We start from the raw sequence: 19,840 nt of genomic DNA on the forward strand, positions 1-19,840 counted from the left end.
TTAGTCAACTGCTATTAGGAACATGGTTTAGATTTTTGCATGGAAAAGGGATTCTTTTTCTCTATAACAAAGACTGATCCAAAAGCTCACATTTAATTTAGCCATTACATGCACATAACCATTAGCTGTTCTCGTGGTAGTTTTCTCCACTATTAAAATTATCTACTTTTAACAGGTGAAAAGTTGATGAAAAGTTTTCAGAGTGTAAAACAGAGCATAGGTAATGGATGCCAATGCCACATATCATGATGTATGTCAACTTCCTTACACAATTTACGGAAAAGTTCTGCTCCCAAATCCGCAGTGCAAGATGAGCCTCAGCTGGTGTAAACTGTCACAGGCCCATTGAAGTTACTGGACCTGTGACAATATACAGCAATGAACTATCTGCCCTCAGATCACTACTGTTGATTCTGCCCTTATTCCAAGTGTGGACTACCACTAATGGCCATAGGGATATTGTGCATGATACAAATGCAGAACATACATAAAAAATCTGCTAGGCAAACTGGTGAGTAGAGTTTTGAGTAAATTTTAACTATCTACCTTACCTACCTCCTGCATGTTGTCAGCTCTGAGCCTCCTCCCAACTGTCCCTGGATTTCTTCTTTTCCAGTTTCATCACATTAATCTCTTGCTCATTTGAAAAATGTTGCATAAGCATTTTAAATGCTGGACTGTCAATATAGAAGGAATGGTGTAAAAGGGCATGCTTGCCCTGTAGTGCCTGCTGATGGCTAGTATGGCGGCTCTACTGAGGCCTGCCTCAGTTTCCCCTTAATTCAGACTTCCTTAAAGGGTCCACACAAGCCGGATATTCAAAATATTCCCCTTTCTGGGGTCCAATTTATTAAGTCCTGTACACAATCTTTCAAAATAGACTCAGACCAACACTCTTCACCCCAGTTTCAGCTGGACCTTGCCACTCTTCCCTGAGGGTCCCATCCTCTCTTTTAAAGTTCCTTTCTTTTGCCCCAGTCCCAAGCTGGGCACAACCCCTACTCCCTGAGGGTCTGTCTTCCCACCCTCCAGTGCCTCTTGCTTGGAGTTTAGCCTTCTCCACATGCCTCCTCACTGACTCAGGGCCCTGCAGGAGCCATCCTACTTCCTGCACTGTCTGCAGGCATCGTCTTACAACCTGCAGCTGTTTCCCTCTTTATAAGGACCAGGTGCTTTCCCTTAAGCCCTGTTGGGCACCAGTTAGTTAGTCCAGGTGCAGTGGACCCCACTCCCTCTTAAAGTGACTGTGACAGATGGGTTATCCTTGATCATTGCTCTGAGGGTCAATCTAACTCAGGGCAGGATCTTCTCAGTTACAGGACCCTATGTCTAGAATTTCCTCCTTGAGGACATCCACCAATATTTCTCTCTCCAAGACTCAACTAAAGGTTTTTCTATGCAGGTTAGTACCTCTGTGACCATTTCAGTCTCTCTCTATGTGCCTGTTCTTTTGCCCAGCTCTGTTTGAGGGAATGGTTGGTTTTTCTGGGCATTGGGCCCAGTTTTTGTTTAATTTTGACTACAGATGATACAGTTTCCCAGATCCTATACCCAGAGACAAGCACTTTATAAGTGTTAAAAAATAAAACAAAATCTGTCTCTTGTCTCCAGGTAAGAACCAGGACTTTCAAAACCCTGCCTTTTTATAGAAACTTCTTTTCTGCGATAGCTACAGTCATTACCAAGTTATCAAAATAAGTTAAATAATTTATAAGTGCTCCATAAAACACTTTAAATTAGCTTCAATGTTCTTGAACAATTACATAAAATAAAGTTCCAGTATCAAACCTGCTCAGCATTGGTGTGGCAGTAAAGGCGCCAGCTTTGGATTCTACCTCTGGATTTTACGAAGTGATCTTATTTTCAGAATTAAAGAAATAAAGAGTATGGAAAACTTACTGTGTATTCTTGTCCCAGTTTGTCCATTGGTAAGAGAAGGCAAGAGAGAAAAAAAAGTAGAATAAAATAATGATGCAAATTATTTTCACGAAGTGCAAGATATATTAATAATCAAAATCATTGGTTGAATAAAGTACTGACTTAGACTTCACTGTGCAATCCCTCTGGAGTCTATGGGACAGCATGGGATACAAGTCAGCATGATATTTAATATACAGTATCTAAAGATCTAATGCAGAAATTTAAAAAGGGAGAAGGTAACATAAGGTAATGTTTGTTTTTACCCATCTACAGTTTCTGCATGTTACCCATATTTCTTGGTAATACCAACTGATAGGAAATAAAAATACATGGTGGTTAAACAGGAATTGTTCAAATATTTTAACGTCTGTCTCTAGGTATGTGGCATGCAGCCTTCAAGGACACGCAAGACTAGCCACAATAAACTTCCAGTGTTTTCAGTTTGCTTTGAGTAGTTACCTGTAATTGTATATGGGTAATAATTCCAAGCCTTCTCTGTAATGTAAAATATTTTGGGAACAACTGCTCTGGCCCAGCTAGGTAGTTTGCTGCAAAGAAAGGAAATCCCAAATTAGAATATTTATTGACTTGCGAGAACTATAAGATACTTTCTGATCATGCTCACAATTTGACAAGTACTAAGCAGGACCTACTAACACTAAGGGCTTGTTTATATTACCTGCTGGATTGGCGGGCAGTGATTGGTCCAGCGGGGGTCAATAGGCACAATAAATTGTCCGCTGAAGGCTCTCTTGTCCACTCTGGTACTCCACCAGAACAAGGAGCGCAAGCTGAGTCGATAGGAGAGTGTCAGCTGTCGACTTACCACAGTGAGGACACCGCAGTAAGTACATCTAAGTACATCAACTTCAGCTATGCTATTCACGTAGCTGAAGTTGTGTATCTTAGATTGACTCCACACAGTAGTGTAGACAAGCCGTAAGTCCTCACACAGTAATGTCTGTAAGTTATGTGTCCCTTTAAATCTGCACTGAAATCTCACGTTAGCCAACTCCTGACCATTGGCCATTGCACTGCCACACATGTATTCATTCTTTTGGGGAGAATAACTTCCTTTTTCACTTCTCTAGCTAAAGAGAAGATTCAAAGTATGGGTTTGTGAATTCACAGCCTTGATCATGTAACGAATCAGCACAGGTAATGAAATGCAGTGTGTACTTTAAACTATAGTATTCTTAGCATAAGGAGACAGCCTTTATCAGTAGTGAGCAAGTATAGTAAACTGGCCTAGTCATTCTTATTTTGTTACTTCTGCCTAAGGAATTTCTTCCTCCATATTCTCTACTGATGCATAAATACTTGTACTCTATTAATTCCAAATACAGATTGTGAGACAGAATTTTCTGTGTGCTAATAATACTACGTAGCAATTATAAAGAGTTTTATATTCAAATTAACTATCCCTCACTAACACACTTCTGAAGTTGGTGGGTATGTATTATTATGTCCGTTTTGCAAATGGGGAAACTGAGCCAGAATGATAAAGAGCCAGAGTTAGAATGAAGGACCTTTGAGTTCTAGCCCAGGGTTCAGTCTGCCAGGCAATTTACCAATACACTGGCTACAATCCTAGTAGACTAAGAAAACCATTAGATAATCGGGGTGGAGGGGGAATGATTCTTTTGTGGTCAAGAAAAAACCCCTGCAACCATGCAAAAATACCTCTGACACAGTGAAACCCAGCTGGAGTGATGACTTCTATGGAGTTGTACCAGGTAAAAGCTAGTGCAGCATTCAGTCGCTATTATCTGTATTATTGCAATGCTTAAGAGCTCACTAGGTGCTGTACAATCACTGAACAAAAAGACAGTCCCTGCCCAAAAAAGCTTACAGCTGAGTAATTTATTTTGAACACTCACATGGTAAGACAACAACCATGATTAGGCACTGTCCCTGGCAGGCTGGAGTCAATTTTTGTACTAGCATCTCCAATTTGTGGAGCTCAGAGAACCCTGAGTTATTATGGAGTTGACAAACCTTGGTTTTAAAGGGAAGGAGAGTTTATATACATTTGCTGCTCAAGTATTCCCTGGGTGACATCAGCTTTATCTACCAGAACTGGTGGTGATAATGATGGGGCACTGGCCACCAGGAGAGAGGCAGAAGTTTGGAGATGACAAATAGAAATACTCTTCAGGGCTCCATTTAAAATAGTTTTGATCAGACCAGGGGCATGACAAAGATCATGTGGTCTTAGATGGAGTCTGAACTGAACCACAGCAAGTAGCTTCTGAATTCAATTATCCAAACATAAGGGGGAAATCAGTTAAGTTCAACTGTTTGTGAGCTGGCTAATTGAGGGAATTTTCAATACCACTGCCGCATGTCAGGGATATCAGAGGGTTTTGGATAATTAAAGATTGTTTGATCAAGATTTTGCTCGATATAAATCTTTGCATTTGTGTGGAAGCCAAAACGCAGAAGTTACCGCACCTAAAACCACAAGTTTTCATGTAAACCAGAAGTTAAGTGCATTGATTTTTTCGCCTTCTCAATGACATTGTCCAAAGGTTTGTTTTTTGCTTACCCATGCTTTTCTTGTATAAAGCCCTAAGCATTGGTTCTTGAGAACAAATTACATTACAAAATTCATGCTGCACGTGGGTGGGAAAAATTAGAGGGAACACTGGATGGTATCGGTCTCTACCAGAAACAGGACCAAATCTCTTTGTTTGAACTTGATTGCCAGATCTCTGGAAAGCGTCTGGAACCCGAGCAGGAATATCAGGGAGGAAGAAACTCCGGGGAGAGGCCCTTTGGTTGGGTTTTATAACTTTCTCACAAAATCTGCATTGTATTTGTTTAGACTTTGCCACTAGGCCACCAGACTGAGGTGAGTCTGGGCTCTCCAGAGAATGAAAGTAAAGGAAGGTCTCTTTTTTAAAAGGAGCTCCACAGCTACAGGCTTGAGTGAACCTTAGTCTGATGCAGAGTCAGGGTATTTGTGTATCAGAATAAGTTGTTTAAAAGTGTCCAGTCATGGCTTGAAACCTACATTCCTTGCTCAAGCAAAGCACCTGTTGCTCCCAGCAAGAGAAAAGACTACAAGAACAGGATCTTTAACTGGTTTTCTGCCTCATTTTGACACTCACAGATGTATCTTATAAACAAATCCTCAACTAAGTGCCACTTCATCTCCATTTCATTTTAGAAGCGGTGGTGCGAGTTGAGTGACATTTCTCTGAAATCCACTTGGAAGAAAACATGGGCCTTGTTGTTGGCTCAGGGAACTTGGTTATGGGATTCTAAATGTAAATGTACTTTCCATTTGTTCTGATATCTGGAATACGTCAGTATGGTAAAAGCTACTACTTCTGCCAGAGGCTTGGCCTTCTCCACAGTTTGCTTTATACAATGGAAAACTAAGCGTGACACACTATCACTGCTATTATGAATGCCTCATTTTATTGCTGACTCAACTCCTACTGAAGTCAATGGCAAAATGTCCATTGATTTCAATGGAAAGTTGAATTTGGTGCTTTGGATTTGGCTGCCTAGAGTGCAGCTATAAATTATCCTGCTTAGATTTTAATTTTAGTTCGTCAGCAGAAAACTGGAACTTCTACAACCAGTTAATTTGTTCTTTGAAAAATTAGCTGCTACATCAAATGCTAAATTTGATACTTGACAGTTATAAAATCATAGAATCATAGGACTGGAAGGGTCCTTGAGAGTCATCTAGTCCAGTCCCCTGCACTCATGGCAGGACTAAGTATTATGTAGACCATTTCTGACAGGTGTTTGTCTGACCTGCTCTTACACTATCCAATGATGGAGATTCCACAACCTCCCTAGGCAATTTATTCCAGTGCTTACCCACCCTGACAGTTAGGAAGTTTTTCCTAATGTCCAACCTTAACCTCCCTTGCTGCAATTTGAGCCCATTGCTTCTTGTCCTGTCCTCAGAGGTTACAGAGAACAATTTTTCCCCTCCTCCTTGTAACAACCTTTTACGTACTTATCAGGGAACTAATTTAGCAGAAGGTTTCCCTTTACTTTCCATAAAAATTCTGCTCAAATAAGTTGGACTCATTTTAGGTAACAGAGATAAAGGAACACGATATGTTTCTATAGCATTCTTTTGTATTTTCAATTCAATTAGCCTAAGCACTATATTTTGACCTTTTATTTCTTGTATTTCCCAAAACTCTGGCATTTTGCAATTATTTGATCATGATCACTTGTACCTTTAAAATTCTAATAGGTCAGACTGATTAATCTTTTGATCTGAAGTTGTGAGATTTTAATAAATACAGTGTGCTTGTAGTGGGGTCAGCAGCCCATGCACCTCTTCAAGGCCAGAGGCACCTCTGCAGAGACCTACTAACAATGTCTCCCTCACAGGGCTTTTTAAACAACCCCCACCCTGGCTTTTCTTGTCCATTCACCACCCTTTCTCAGGGCTCTGAGTTTATTCACATAAATAAAACTCAAGGTCCCAAAACACAGGCCATTGGTTTTAACCTCTTGTCAGGTCACTGCCAGGCTTTTCCTGCCTGTAGTCTCAGTAGGGAAACCCCATGCCTCAGATCTTTCTGCTGGAACCTGCTCCCTGTCAGCAGTCTCCAATTCACCCTGCTCCCAGATCTTCCTGGTTGGGGCCTTTCCTGCTTTGGCAGTCTCATACCCAGGGCCTACCTGGCTAGAACCTAAGGCTTCCAGTTCTGGCTTCCAAACCCCTCGATATCCTAGTTTTCCCTAGAGAAGGTCTTACTTCCTGCTGTTTTCTGCATTTCCCTCTTCCCTGCGGCCCTTTATAGGGAATTACCTGATCCAACCCAGGCATGCCTCTTTAGAAATCAGGGATGGCTAGCTCCAAGCCCTCCAGCCCATCAGGGGCAAGCCGCCTTGTTACAATGCTGTTTATAGTTGTAGTTCTATTTAAATTCAATATGTTTGACTTAAAACACTTATGTTATGGCCCTAGCTGAGCTCCCCTTTGTGGACGCTCACCAGGCTGCTATTCTGGACCCAAACCTTTGGCTCTCATGAGTTTTAAAGCTTATTGAGTCTGACCAGTGTTCAGCCACTCCCTGTGTCTGGCTTTTCAGGCACACTACTGGGATACAGACTGCAACGCTGGTACCCACTCCTGAGTCATGGGGCCCCAGAGCCCCACTGACCTGCACCCCAAGACCACTGTGGACTTTCCCAGTCTCTGCAGTAGCTCTTGCCTATCCCCTCCAGAGCTCCACCCTTGTGAGGACTCTAGATTACTGTTCCACCTTTCAGGGAGTTGGTGACACAGACTTTGCCAAGGCACTTTACATCACATATAAGTTAATCACAGACTAAGCATAAGAGATATACAGATCTACGGAAAACCAACCAACCAACACCCCACCACAGTTCTTGACACCTCCTAAGGGCCCTTTGGCTCTTAGTCAGTGTCTTCCAGGGAGGAGGGCAGTGGCGGCTCTATGTATTTTGCCACCCCAAGCACGGCAGTCAGGCAGCTTTCAGCAACATGTCTGCGGGAGGTCCGCCGGTCCCGCGCCTTTGGCGTACCCACCGCCAAATTGCCACCGAAGCCGCGGGACCAGCGGACCTCCCGCAGGCATGCCGCTGAAGGCAGCCTGACTGCCACCCTCACAGTGACCGGCAGGCCGCCCCCTGCGCCTTGCCACCCCAGGCATGCGCTTGCTGCGTTGGTGCCTGGAGCCGCCACTGGAGGTGGGGATTCTTCTGCATCTGCTCCTGCCCCCTCCTGTTGTCAGCCAATGGATGGCTGGTGAGAGAGAGCCAGCTCAGAGCAGAATTTGTTCTTTTAAAAAATTCTAGTCCTCTCTGTCAGGTGACCCCCTGAGTGGCTTCAAGTCCCTTGTCTGGTGATTGGTTGCTTGAAGTCCGGACTGGGTAAGACTGGTTCCTGTGGACTGCAGCACGGTCTTTGTTTTAGGGTGCTTCCATTTGAATGGAAGACCATCCAGGCAGACAACCCTTGTTTGCTCTCCATTGTTAGCTCTCTGCTAGATACAAGGATTTTCCTTGATACCACCTGGATGTTTCAGCTCCAAATGGAGGCAGAAGTTGCCAAAGTGAAGACTCAGCAGCACAGATTAACAATCAAAATGGAGTTCCCAAACCAGAATGGAGTTTACAGATTGACAGACATGTACTAATCCATCAGAAAACAATATTATCAAAACTCAGTGAAGGCTTCTGTTGCCCTAAAATGTATTATTGCCTCTCCTGTTGCTGATAACTTACAACACAGCAATCAAATGACTTATCCAGGAATGACTGTGTGAAACAGTCAGGTGAAACTAGACTACTTTCCAGTGTTGCAACAAATTTGAGTTTTAGACTAGCTCCATTGCAAAATTGACTAGAGTTCTCGAATATTTAGAGAAAACCTGCATTTAGTTTAGAATACCGAGATCTCTTTTAAGCTGAAGCCACCTCAAAATCACAGTCATGCTTGGTAACTTGTGCTACGAAAACAGGTGAAAGTCATCAGTTTTTACTGAGTTTGAAACCCAAAAATTTAAAAGCAAAACTTGCAAGGTACATTGAAACCCCAGAAATGTTACAAAGTGCTGAGTCTGTGTTAATTTAGGTTTCAAAGAACAAAGGAAAGCTCCAGCTCGAAAAGAATGAGTCAAATTTAGCAGATTTACATCTTTTGCAAGCCCATTGATTTGATGGCAAATCTAGAATGGTAAACTAAACTAGACGTGCTGGGTGGTTAGGTAGGAGCAGCTCAAACATTTAGAATGCCAACAGAGAGTGAAATCCTTGCCCCCTTAAATTTAATGGGTATTTTTCTGTCGTCTTCAATGGGGATATGATTTCACCCGAAAAGTGAGGTCTAGGAGATATAATAAGGGCTGGAAGCGGGGGACTGGGAGAAGGCGAGGGAGCAGTGAGTGGGTTCAGCAGTTAGGAAAGGATTTAAGACTGGCTGAATCTGCTAACATTTTCCTACATGGCAGTCATCTTGGACACTGATCCATATATTTCTGAAGTTTTTTGGCCTAAGTAAACTTTATATTCAGTGTTCTGACAATGTCACAACTTACTGAATGCTGAATTACTGAACAGACAACTACTGGGCAAAAGAAAAAAGATCCTTTTATTGCTATTGTACGTAAATTGTTTTTCATCCAAAGCTTCTAATCTAGATTAATGTCAGGTACTTGATAAAAAGCCAGGCCAAGTCAATGTGACTTTGGAATTGTTTACGCTTGAAGATATAGGGTAAAATCCTGACCCTGTTAAAGTCAATGGGAAGTTTGCCTTTGCTCCAGCCCAGGGAGCCAGGATTTCACCCATAAAATCTAAGAGATGATATTTCTGAGCAATATATAAATTTGCTCCAGTCCTGTATCTGTGACTCACAGTACTGATGACATGTCCACAGAGCACTGTCTTTTATGAATGTAATTCATACACTGGTATTTATGGCAAGGCTTTTTTTCCCCATTATAATGGAAACTGCAAACTAAAGTACTTATGGACAACAGAAGTAGAGCAGTCACAGCAACAGATCTGCACTGGCCATCAGGCAGCATTCTAGTAAGACACTGACTCTCTCAAGAGCACTTTCCAATAGTCAAGAAAGATATTGGAATCATTTTGTTGCAATGGATCAGATACATTTCTTTTGACAGAAAAAGATATCTCAGAGAGAATGATCTTTCACCTCCCCACAAAAATATGGATCTCACGGGGGAAAAGTGAAGGAGACAGACTGGACAACTACCCTGAAATCTCTAGAGTCTGCATGAAGGTGCCGTGATCTGTCCTTGCCATTTCTCCTTCTCAGATGGAAGAAAACATCTCACATTCTTTCTCTGAATGGAATGGAGATAAAACTAACCACAAAGGCATGTGAATTTATTTGATATAAATCCTCAGGACAGTTTTTGAAAATGTGTTGTGTCTGTGCACAGCATTTTGAACACGTGTGCATGCCAAGCACGTTTGTACCAGCACTGCTCTGCTATTCAGTGACAAATATTAAGCTTCTAAAGTGGTGAATAAGGCCCGCTGCAGACTTTTTACACAAGAACAATTATTTGTAGGCGTGGAGTATTGCTGGTCATTCTGTTGTTAGGTTGGGGAAAGGTCAGATCTGTCAGGATTCCAGAACAACATGCAATGGTGTAATTGCCACAATATTGCTGTATCTGCTTCTAAGGATCACAGTGCAGAGAAGCTCAATAAAAAAAAATGGGCCTAAGGGAACACAGAAGAATTAGAAAAGCAGCAACATTCAATTAGATCAGTAATAATAAAAAACTGCAGCAGATTAAAGAATATATTTCATACAACAGAAATATAGAGGTTTTTAAATTAATACTGGCCTTTAAGTCAGTGTGGAAGCACTGACCCCTAACACTTTAATTTCAGTTGCAGAAAAGACATTTTCTGCTTTAGGAAATGATGGGGCTGTCGGGAAACAAAAGCAATTTTTCTCATCATGTCTTTAAGCCTGTCACTTTGCTGCAGAAGGTCACTGACGTACAATTCTAGTGGTCATTCATAATGTCAACTCACTTTGCTGAGACAAATCTTTTGTTACCAAAATGGGTCACTAGCCTTGTGCAGTTCTTATGAAGTAATGCTCAATCTTGCTGCATCAGCACCCCAAGGGCTCACTGCTACCCTAAGCAAGTCTCTGCTAAGTGTGGGGCTAGAGTGACTTTCTGCATGCTACTGATGTTAAACAGAGGAGACATGATTAACCTCTGTGCCATTTCAGGCAGGATTAATTTTAATGCACCTATTTGATTTTAGCTGAAGATGCTGATTTGGGGTGTTAGAAAAAAATCTACCTTTGATCTAGGTTTTGAAAAGAAAATAACTTTGTTTTAAAGAAGAACTTCAGTGTGTTACATTTTTTTGCACTTCTATAGCACTTGCCGTCAGAGGCTCTCACAGCACATTACAAACATTAATGAATTAATCTTCAAACACCTCTGTGCAGGAGAGAAGAATGGAAGCACACAGCGATTAAGGGCATCCACAACCTTAATTAAAGTCAATGGGAGTTATTGGGAAATCAGACTCTCCTGGACTTTCACAAGATCACACAGCAAGCATGGGATAGAGTGAGGAACAGAACCCAGATCTAGTGACTCCCAGTCCATCTGGCACACTACGTTTCTTTTAAACAGATCCCCTTTTTGTTTTACCTATTTTGAAAACTGGGGAAGCGTGAAAGAAAATAGAGAACTGTGCTGATTTTCAACACAACCCTGCCTTCAGGCCATAATTTTTTGCCATGGAAAATGTGCTCTTCCACTGTGTCCCTTTCCTTGAAGCTTCTAGTAACTGTAATCAATAGAACACATTACATTTGAAACACGAAGGCTATTTCCTGAGAAAGATGTTAGGCCCTGCAAATCTTCAACATTGTGCATGACTGGAGGTTACAGCAGCATGCTGTCCAAGGAAACAGCTGCATAGCACTTGCCTGTTGAGATAGACCCGTTTTTCTGTTAGTTGACCATTGCCATGATTTGGATCTTCATAGGGTTCATTCTGCACGACTTCCACGCCCTCCCCTCGATCACTCTGCTCGTGGCTATGCTTACTGATCATGTACAGCTGTCCAATTCTGTACTGCAAAACAAAAACAGGAGCAAATGTATTAGCCATATACAACGCATGAATATCCAGAAGCCAAATGTCAAAGGGTTATACAGAAAAAATTACAATTTAAAGGTAGTGAGGGGAGAGGGAATTACTGCATTGAGAACTGTTAGAATGATCATAATAAACACTATTACTAATAAATAAATTACTAAATAATAGTGATACATCCATAGTGTCTTCTACCCAGGGAAGATAGTACTTTACTCAAAGTACTTTACCAAGATCAGTCACATGGCACATGATCACTGTGACATAGGTAAATTACATCTTGGGGACCTTAAAAATGTAAATGGGTTTAAACCATAGGTGATATGGATCAGAATAAAGGCCTCAGTGTTCTTGAAAGATGGAAGTTTCTGGAGGTGCAAGGAGTCATGAAGAAGTTCGTGAAGGAGACTTGGTCTTTGAAAGCCGTAGGCATACCTCTTTAAGGATCTGTAGCTATAGAGCCAGGTCCTCAGCTGGTGTAATTCAAGGTAGCTCCACTGAAGTTAAATGAGTTCACTTAGAATCATAGAATCATAGATTATTAGGGTTGGAAGGGACCTCAGAAGGTCATCTCTAGTCCTATGCCGAGGAGACACCCACGTTTTTTGCTTATAAGTGGAGAGATATGCAAGGCACTCTTTTTAAACAGGACTAGACAGCTGTGATTGTAGAGGTGCCAGAAATGGCAGCCTGGTAAAAAATTATATGGACACATATACCTGACAGGAAACGATGACCTAGCCATGATCAATTGTGACCATAAGACATCGAATGGCCTCATGATGGTCTGTGTGAAGCAAGCTGGTGGTTTCTGCTCAGCTTCTAGTGGATAAATGTCCACATCACAATATCGCCACCACAGCTGACACCCTTATTAGACTCCTCAGAGAAGCCAAGAACTAAATGGGTCCTGATGACTGGCCTCCACTCTTTCTGCTAGAGGTCCTTGAAGGTCACTCTGGACAGTCAGTTTGGGGAAGCCTGCACTGCCACCCTGCCTCTGGTCTATGAATGAATCAAGGACTTTATTATTCAAGTTTGTCAATCCAGCACTTTATTATTCAAGTTTGTCAATTCTACCAGCTCCAGAAATTCACTAAAGTAGGTTAAGAACTCACTGATTTTTTGAATGAAAAGATATTTTTTATTATCAACCTCTAAACTGGTATTTTCTGAACAAGTTTCATGATTCTGCTCTGAGTTTTAAAAAAATGTCTTGCACAACTGACAGATTCATTCTTATTTCACTGAGTTTTATAATTTGTTTTTATTTAGTTTTCCCCATATTTTTCTGTCTCTGTATTTGTACATTTTGGAGCATAAGAGAATAGTTAAGAACCAACAGCTCTCCCTTGATTTTATTGTTTAAAGGATTTTTTTTAACTTGGTTAAGTCTTTCTTTAGGATAGCTGTGATGGGAGGACTAATCCCCAATAAGAAACACATCAGATGTCTGACAAAGAATTCCGATGTATTGTGAAAGACAGATTTTTAAATGATGTTTGTGCCAGGTTGTTGATACACTAATTGAAGTGCTTTCATTACTAACAATTAAGTGCTACAGTATGTGTCTGATATACTCAAGTGCTAAATAGCAGGGTAGTGTTTAGTACTTGTGTACAAACTATTCTATTATTATTTCAAACAGTGCCTACCATGGTCCACTGAGATATCGGTTTCTGAGACACTATGCACAATAGAAATTACATTACTGTGCAGTACTGGAGATATTAACTCTGTTCCCCTGGACTACTTTCTGTCATGGAGAACTGCAAATTAAAGGTCTGCTCCTGCTCCTGTGGGAATCAGTGGGAGTTCTGCCTTTTATTTTCAACAGGAGCAGAACTGGGTCCTGAGAACAATTTAAAACAGCAGCCAAAAGAGAGGAGGAAGGAAGATGCTAATATTGCAGTTCTGGGGGGAGCCTTGATGGAGGCTTTCCAAGTACAAACTGTACTAAATTTAAAATGTATGGATTCAGAAATGTCTGGCAGAGTCAGGTGTACGTGCAATAATTCCCTAAGTGAAGATAGGATTTAGTGCCTCCTTTATTCTGTATCATCATTCTTTGCTGCCTCTCTTGCACCTGTCAACCCAGGTCAGCAATCCTCCTATCTTCCTGTTTTTGGAAAGGATAGAACTTGCCCCCACCTATAGAATTTCATCCTTCCCAAACCCAATCCCAGTTTCTGTTCCGTGGTCCCAGTGTCGCTCGATACCAGAGTGCTTTAAAACAGTGTTTCCCTAACAGTGGGTCCCAACCCACCAATGGGTTCTAGATGGGTCATCACATCGGGGGCCAGACTAACCTATCACTGGACCTGATGGAGGGTGGCTGGGCCAAACCTGAGTGGTGAAGCAATCCTGGGTACCAGGTGCAATGCTTGGGGCGGGGAGTGGACCCAGCCCCATGGGACAGGAGCCACTGCTGTGGCGTGAGTATAGGATGGGCTTATTCTTCAACCCCCTCCTCACCTCCAAGCCTCCCCTCTGCACTGGGCTGGGATTAGGGTGGAGGCCAGGGCAGAAGGTGAATATATGTAATGGGGAGATCTCAAAAAAAGACAAATTGCAGTTGGTAGGCCACCTTATTTAAAAAAATGGGCACCACTGCTTTAAAGGAGCTGCTGTGGCAATGACAGCAAAGGATTCTGCAGTATATGACTGGGCAGAAACAGGGAGACCCTTTAGGAAGGATGAGACGGGGTTTGTCACCAGGAGAGAACAGTTTATTATAATAAAAATATGAAGCTTTCATATAATATTTTATCAGTTTAGGACTGTCCCATTGCAGAATAACCTTTTTATTCCCAGTGTCCCCTTACAAGTAGCACACCAAGCTTCTGCCTACTTAGCCTATGTTTAAGGCCTTCTTGAAGAAAAGGGATAAAGGTGCTTAGCCGTGATGCAGAGGAAGTAAGAAGACCAGCTTCTTGCCTGTGTGGCCTCTTATAGGCTGCTCAAGTCCACAGGGAGCCAATCCCAGTTCCCATTATCTCACTGAGGTGCCCCTTGTAAAGGGGGGCCAATCCACTAGGTCAAGTGGGTGGTCCCAGGGTTTAGCCTCTGTCCTACCAAGCCCCCAGCCCTGCAAACATGTCCTGGTTGGAATGGTAGAGGTGTCTGTCTTTGGCAAAATTTTCAGGTGGGTTTAGTGCTGGTGAAAGGAGCCAGATTTACAGGCCTGGCGGTTGAAGTCTTTGGTTTATTCCCAGAACAATCCTGGGCAGAGGCAGCAGCAGTGCAAACTTCTTCACACTACCCTGGCACTGTACCTTAAACCTGACCTGTGAGGACTACTTCTAGGAGTCAAAGGCTACTCCAGGGTGAATCAGACATTGGCTTCTCTCCTGAGACTGGCCAGAAAGTTGCTAATTTTGATGGTGTGGAAGCTGGGTGGCCACCCACCAAACTTGTTTCATATTCAACACCACCCAACCATAACATAGCAGCAGGCAGTTTTAGGGGGCAGACAACCCAGGCAACCACCTGGAGTGCTATTTTTGTTGTTAGTGACAAAAGGGAAAATAAAATGTTTGCAGTAACATGCTTGGTATTCCATATGTGGATTCATTTTTCACTAGCCTCCTAGAATTTTCTGGATCTTTGCAGACTCTCATGGAACTTTCCAGACTTTTTGAGAACTATATTTTCCTTGACCCTCCTAGAATGTTGTCAGCCATAGCCTCATAGGTGTATAAGGGGTGAGGCATTGCTAGGCAGTCAATGAGATATAAGAATGACCTGAACTGAAAGCCCAGCTGTGATACTGTGAATCTTGTTTTACTGTGTAATCGTGAAAGTGTACTTGTGTTTTAAGACTTGAAGAGTGTAAGTAGCGACTAATAAAGGACATATTTAATGAGATGCTAGAGATATCTATTGAACCACTATTTATGCAAAAATATAAAAGTAACACTGTTACTTCTTTTGTCATGCTTAATATGTAACGTTTGATGACTTTCTAAGACTGCAGAACATAGTATTAGGGAGATAAAAGATGCCCCAACAGAAGCCTTCAGGAGCTCAGTATAGAAAGCAAAAAGCTCCACTGCAATCTGATGGGAAAACATCTGAAATAGAACACCACAGACCTTTTGAACTAAAGGACTAGGGTTTACATTCTAAGGCTGTCACCTACCATAACACTATTTACTACTGGTCCACCCAAGGTTGGTGCACAGCTCAATTTCTTGATGTTAGTACATTTCAGTTATTCTTAAAATTTAAAAGTTTCCATATGCTTAGAGGAAACAACTTTTTTATTTGCTTGAATAAATACAAATTTACAAATCCTAGCATGCAAATTTAGCATCTTATATGACAGAGATAAGTCCTGCATGCAAATTGTATGTCAGAGTCATGAAATAGGCTACAAATGCAATAAAAATAAGGTATTCAAAAGTTTAACAAATGAAGGGGGAGGAGCTCCAAAGATGCTGCTCGCTTGGTATGCCATTTGGTCTAGTGCCAGCCATGGATAGTAGTAAATTCTGGTCATATCTCACCTGAGCCAGTGATCCATAAGTGAAAGTTTCTATAAACTATTACTGATTCTCCAAGCTATCCTATTCGACCATGAGAAACAGTCTTCATTTATACAGTACTCTGTACTATTTACTATACATATTTTGATGCTTCTGAAAGTAAAGAAAGGCTTTTTCTTGGTACAGGACTTTACAATATCCAGTATGTCAGTTTCAAACACACTACCTAGAGAATTGGATTTTTATAGCACCTTTCCTCATTGACTCTTTCATCTTCCAAACTACTAACAAATTCAACAAAGCTTATCAGAATTTGATCTGAACAAGTTTGATATCAGAGGGCCAGATCCTGATCTCAGATGTAACTTTTGAATTCAGTGGAATCACTCTGAATTTACTGGTGTCAATGAGATCAGCATCTGGCCTGCCAGTGTTGTTACTATTCACTCTTAGGAGCTACCCTGCCCTTTAAATACAGCATGTTAGTGTCTCAATAGCACGTACAGATGCAGTTCTGGCATGGGATGAAGCTTTCTAATCAAACCATATTGCACTGGACATCGGGAGGTATAATGCATAGCTGGAACTGCTTTAATGAAAAGGCATTCAGTAAACCAGCTGGAAAGTTTTCAAACATTATCTCTTCAAGTGGAAGAGAAACACAGTGTCCAGTGACCGTAATTTATTAACAATGAACTGTCTAATCAGCATTATAATCACTAATATACTGCATTTTTCCAAGAACCATAACAGCCAGTGTAGGTTGGCTCAGACATTTGTGGGATGCTGTACAAAATGAGGCGTGGCATACTTAAGGCTCAGGCAGACTTCAGAGTATAGCTCTAGCACCAGTGCGGGTGGAGAGACCTGTTTAACTTAAGGCTTTTAGCCCCAGTCTCAGGCTTCAGGGGGATTGCTAAAGCCCTCAGCACTGTCAGCATGGTGCATGGGTGCCACAGGTACCACGGCTTTCAGGCACTGTGGCTGACTCTGAGCAAAGCACAGGAGGGAGGGGGAGCTCTGTCTGCACAGGCTGCAGAAAAAGCAGTTTTGAGTCCCAGGGCTGTCTGGATTTTGGTTAAGAAGGAGACTGATCAGTCTAATTATCTACCAAAAATATTAATGGTTTTGACTTTTATAGAAAGTTGCAGAGAAAGCAACTTTGATAGGGGGACAGGACAACTGAGAAGCAGATTTCAGGCTTTTCCATGTCTCACTGCAGGGTGGAGAACAAGGAAAGGAATTGGGGAGAGCAGAGCTCTAAGTTCTTTGTCCTGCTGAATAGGAGTTGTAATAACTGTGCCTACAAAACTACTCTAATGGTGAGCACAACTGTAAAAAATTAGTGTAAGTTCATACGGTGTCACAATAAACTGTAACAACAAATGCTGATGGGAAAAGATACAAAAGAGAAACAGAAAGACTGAATTAGTCCAAACAAAACGGCCTCCTGACATAAGTCAAGGGCTGTTTAAACAAAAAAAGTGTAGAACTGGAAATCACTGAACCAAAATTGGTGTGTTGGATATTAGGCCCAACTCCATTTTGGGGTCATTAAGGGAAGAAACATTGGGAAAAAAATTAGCTTCTGGACGAAGCTTCACCATTATGGCTTCCACCACCACCACCAACTCCTGAGATCCTGGACCTTTGTTATCCTGATCCTGAGAGACATCCTGAAGAGACTGGACCAGAGAGAGGCACTTGGATGACATTGCCACCTCTACCTGCTCTTTTTGAATCCCAACCATTGCCTGGAATATAAGATTGTGTCACAAACCTCCCCACTATGTGTTCTTTTCCTTCCCCACCTTATTGCTTCTCTTTCTTACCTCTCTCTTTTTCCTTCTATCTAATAAGAGTCTAGCTAGCCGGCCAAGACTGCATATTTTGCAACACTGACGTAAGCCTGTTGCCAGAAAGAAGAAACTAAAAGCAATGCCATAAAAAACCCCTGATGCTGGTACAAATTTGCCCGGTCTTGGAGTGGCTGATAAGATGATGTGCTGTGCCAGTATTTTTCCTGCAGCAAGGCTGCAAGTGAGAGTCAACACCAGAGATAGATGCTGCATTTTCTATCATTTTTGTTCTTACATGCCCAGCCCAGCTCGACTAACTTCTCTTTTCCCCAAAAGGACAGTAGTTACCATCTTTAATACCACCTAAGAGACTGTGAACCAAGAGTTTTTTCTTTGTAGACCCCCTACACTAAAGGGAAACTATTTATATTGCTTCCTGTGTTTTTCACTCCATGCATCTGATGAAGTGGGTTTTAGCCCATGAAAGCTTATGCTCAAATAAATTTGTTAGTCTCTATGGTGCCACAAGGACTCCTCATTGTTTTTGCTGGAACAAGGAATGTTGTTAAAATAAAAGCCTTTCTGAATACTTCACATTTCACATTCTTTAACTGTTATTCTTTCTTTCTCTAGGTCTGTAATAAAAAGTTAAAAGGATTTTTAATGGTGTTTATCATGGTGCTAAGCAGGCTGAGCTCTCTGTATACCAAACGCCAAACCTCATTTTAAAACTGTTTAATATTGGGCAGTGGTTGGGTTATGTTAACACATTTGAGTCTTTGGGGCCATTTATGCCATCTAAATTAACACAACAGAGAGCAGTTGATTTTATCAGCAGAAAGGGAAACAAGGGTGTGTTGTCTCTAGGAAACCAGAGACTGTGTTGGTAGCTGGTAAGAGAAGGCTTGATCACGTGCATGGCACTGCACGGCTAGGTCTCCAAAAGCCTCTTTCAGTGTGGGTTCAAGGACCAACCACCAGACAGGAGAGTTCATAGGTACATGTTGGAAAGGCCTGCAGGCAGAGCGACAGCTCCAAAGGTACAGGACGCTGCTGGGGACTGGTTAAGAGTGGCCTCACCACCAATTAGAAATTACAAATGAGATAAGAGGAGCGTGTCTTTGTTTCAAAAGAACAGGACAGGCAGTGGGAGAGACCCACTGAATCAGTGAGTCCATCTCCCCCCCCACGGGCTCTCTCTTGTAGCCACTAGGTTTGACTGATGGTATGTAATTTTAAAATCAAAGAATTAGTAAGACACTGGGAGTCACTAGGGCAGCAGTCTAAATTCTGGGTAAGATTCTAATCTTCCGTTAGCTCTGACAACTTTTCCACCCAGACAGGCCTCACTCAGCAAGAAAGATTTCCAAGTCAAAGCTTATTGAAGGCATTTGATATCAGCAAAGTAAAAAGTAAAAGATGAGAAAGTGACATTAATTTTAACGTATAAAACTAACAAAAAACCCCAAACCCAACCAACCAAAATACTCCAAGCCTAATTTAGATTTATTTGGCCTGATTCTTCTCTCCACTACATTAGTGTAAATCCAGGGTAGCTCTCCCGTGAAAATGTAATGACACCAGTGTAAATAAAAGGTGCAAGAGGAGAATCAGATTCACTGTATTCCTTTTAGATAGAGTATTTTTAAAGCTGTAAGTTACTGAATTGTCAAGAAGCATTTAAACCAGTGCCTCTGATTATTGGTTCACAAGAATGAAATAAGGTGGGATCATACTCTCATAATCTGTACAGGATTGCAGGACTCCTCTTTAATCAACCTGATGTCAAGCAATTAACTCCTCAATTACCCATAAATACACAGGGTAATTACTGCTGAGTCATAGTAGTACATGCATCTTTGTTGATTCCAACCGTTAATTAAGAGAGGTTGGGACATTTGAGCTTTTATCATGAAACCCAAGGGTCTGTTCATAATTACATAACACATTTTTAGGTGATTTTCAAGACTCAACACCCTTTATAACACTGAAACAAAATGCACAACAATAAGGACTCACCCT

At 41.7% G+C, this 19,840-nt stretch overlaps 1 protein-coding gene across 5 annotated transcripts in view; it reads right to left on the bottom strand.

Annotated features, from left to right (window-relative positions):
* Positions 1-19,840, bottom strand: part of PITPNC1 (phosphatidylinositol transfer protein cytoplasmic 1) — a 203,251-nt gene that overhangs the window by 81,598 nt on the left and 101,813 nt on the right. For all 5 annotated transcript variants that reach the window (XM_030533989.1, XM_030533986.1, XM_030533990.1 and 2 more), the window contains 3 exons: positions 11,363-11,511; positions 2,380-2,468; positions 1,900-1,907 (listed from right to left, as the gene is read on the bottom strand). In XM_030533989.1, coding sequence (XP_030389849.1) covers positions 1,900-1,907; positions 2,380-2,468; positions 11,363-11,511 — 246 coding nt within the window. The remainder of the gene's footprint in view (positions 1-1,899; positions 1,908-2,379; positions 2,469-11,362; positions 11,512-19,840) is intronic.

Source organism: Gopherus evgoodei, chromosome 15 (genome assembly GCF_007399415.2).
Source record: "Gopherus evgoodei ecotype Sinaloan lineage chromosome 15, rGopEvg1_v1.p, whole genome shotgun sequence".
Classification (NCBI taxonomy): Eukaryota; Metazoa; Chordata; order Testudines; family Testudinidae; genus Gopherus; species Gopherus evgoodei.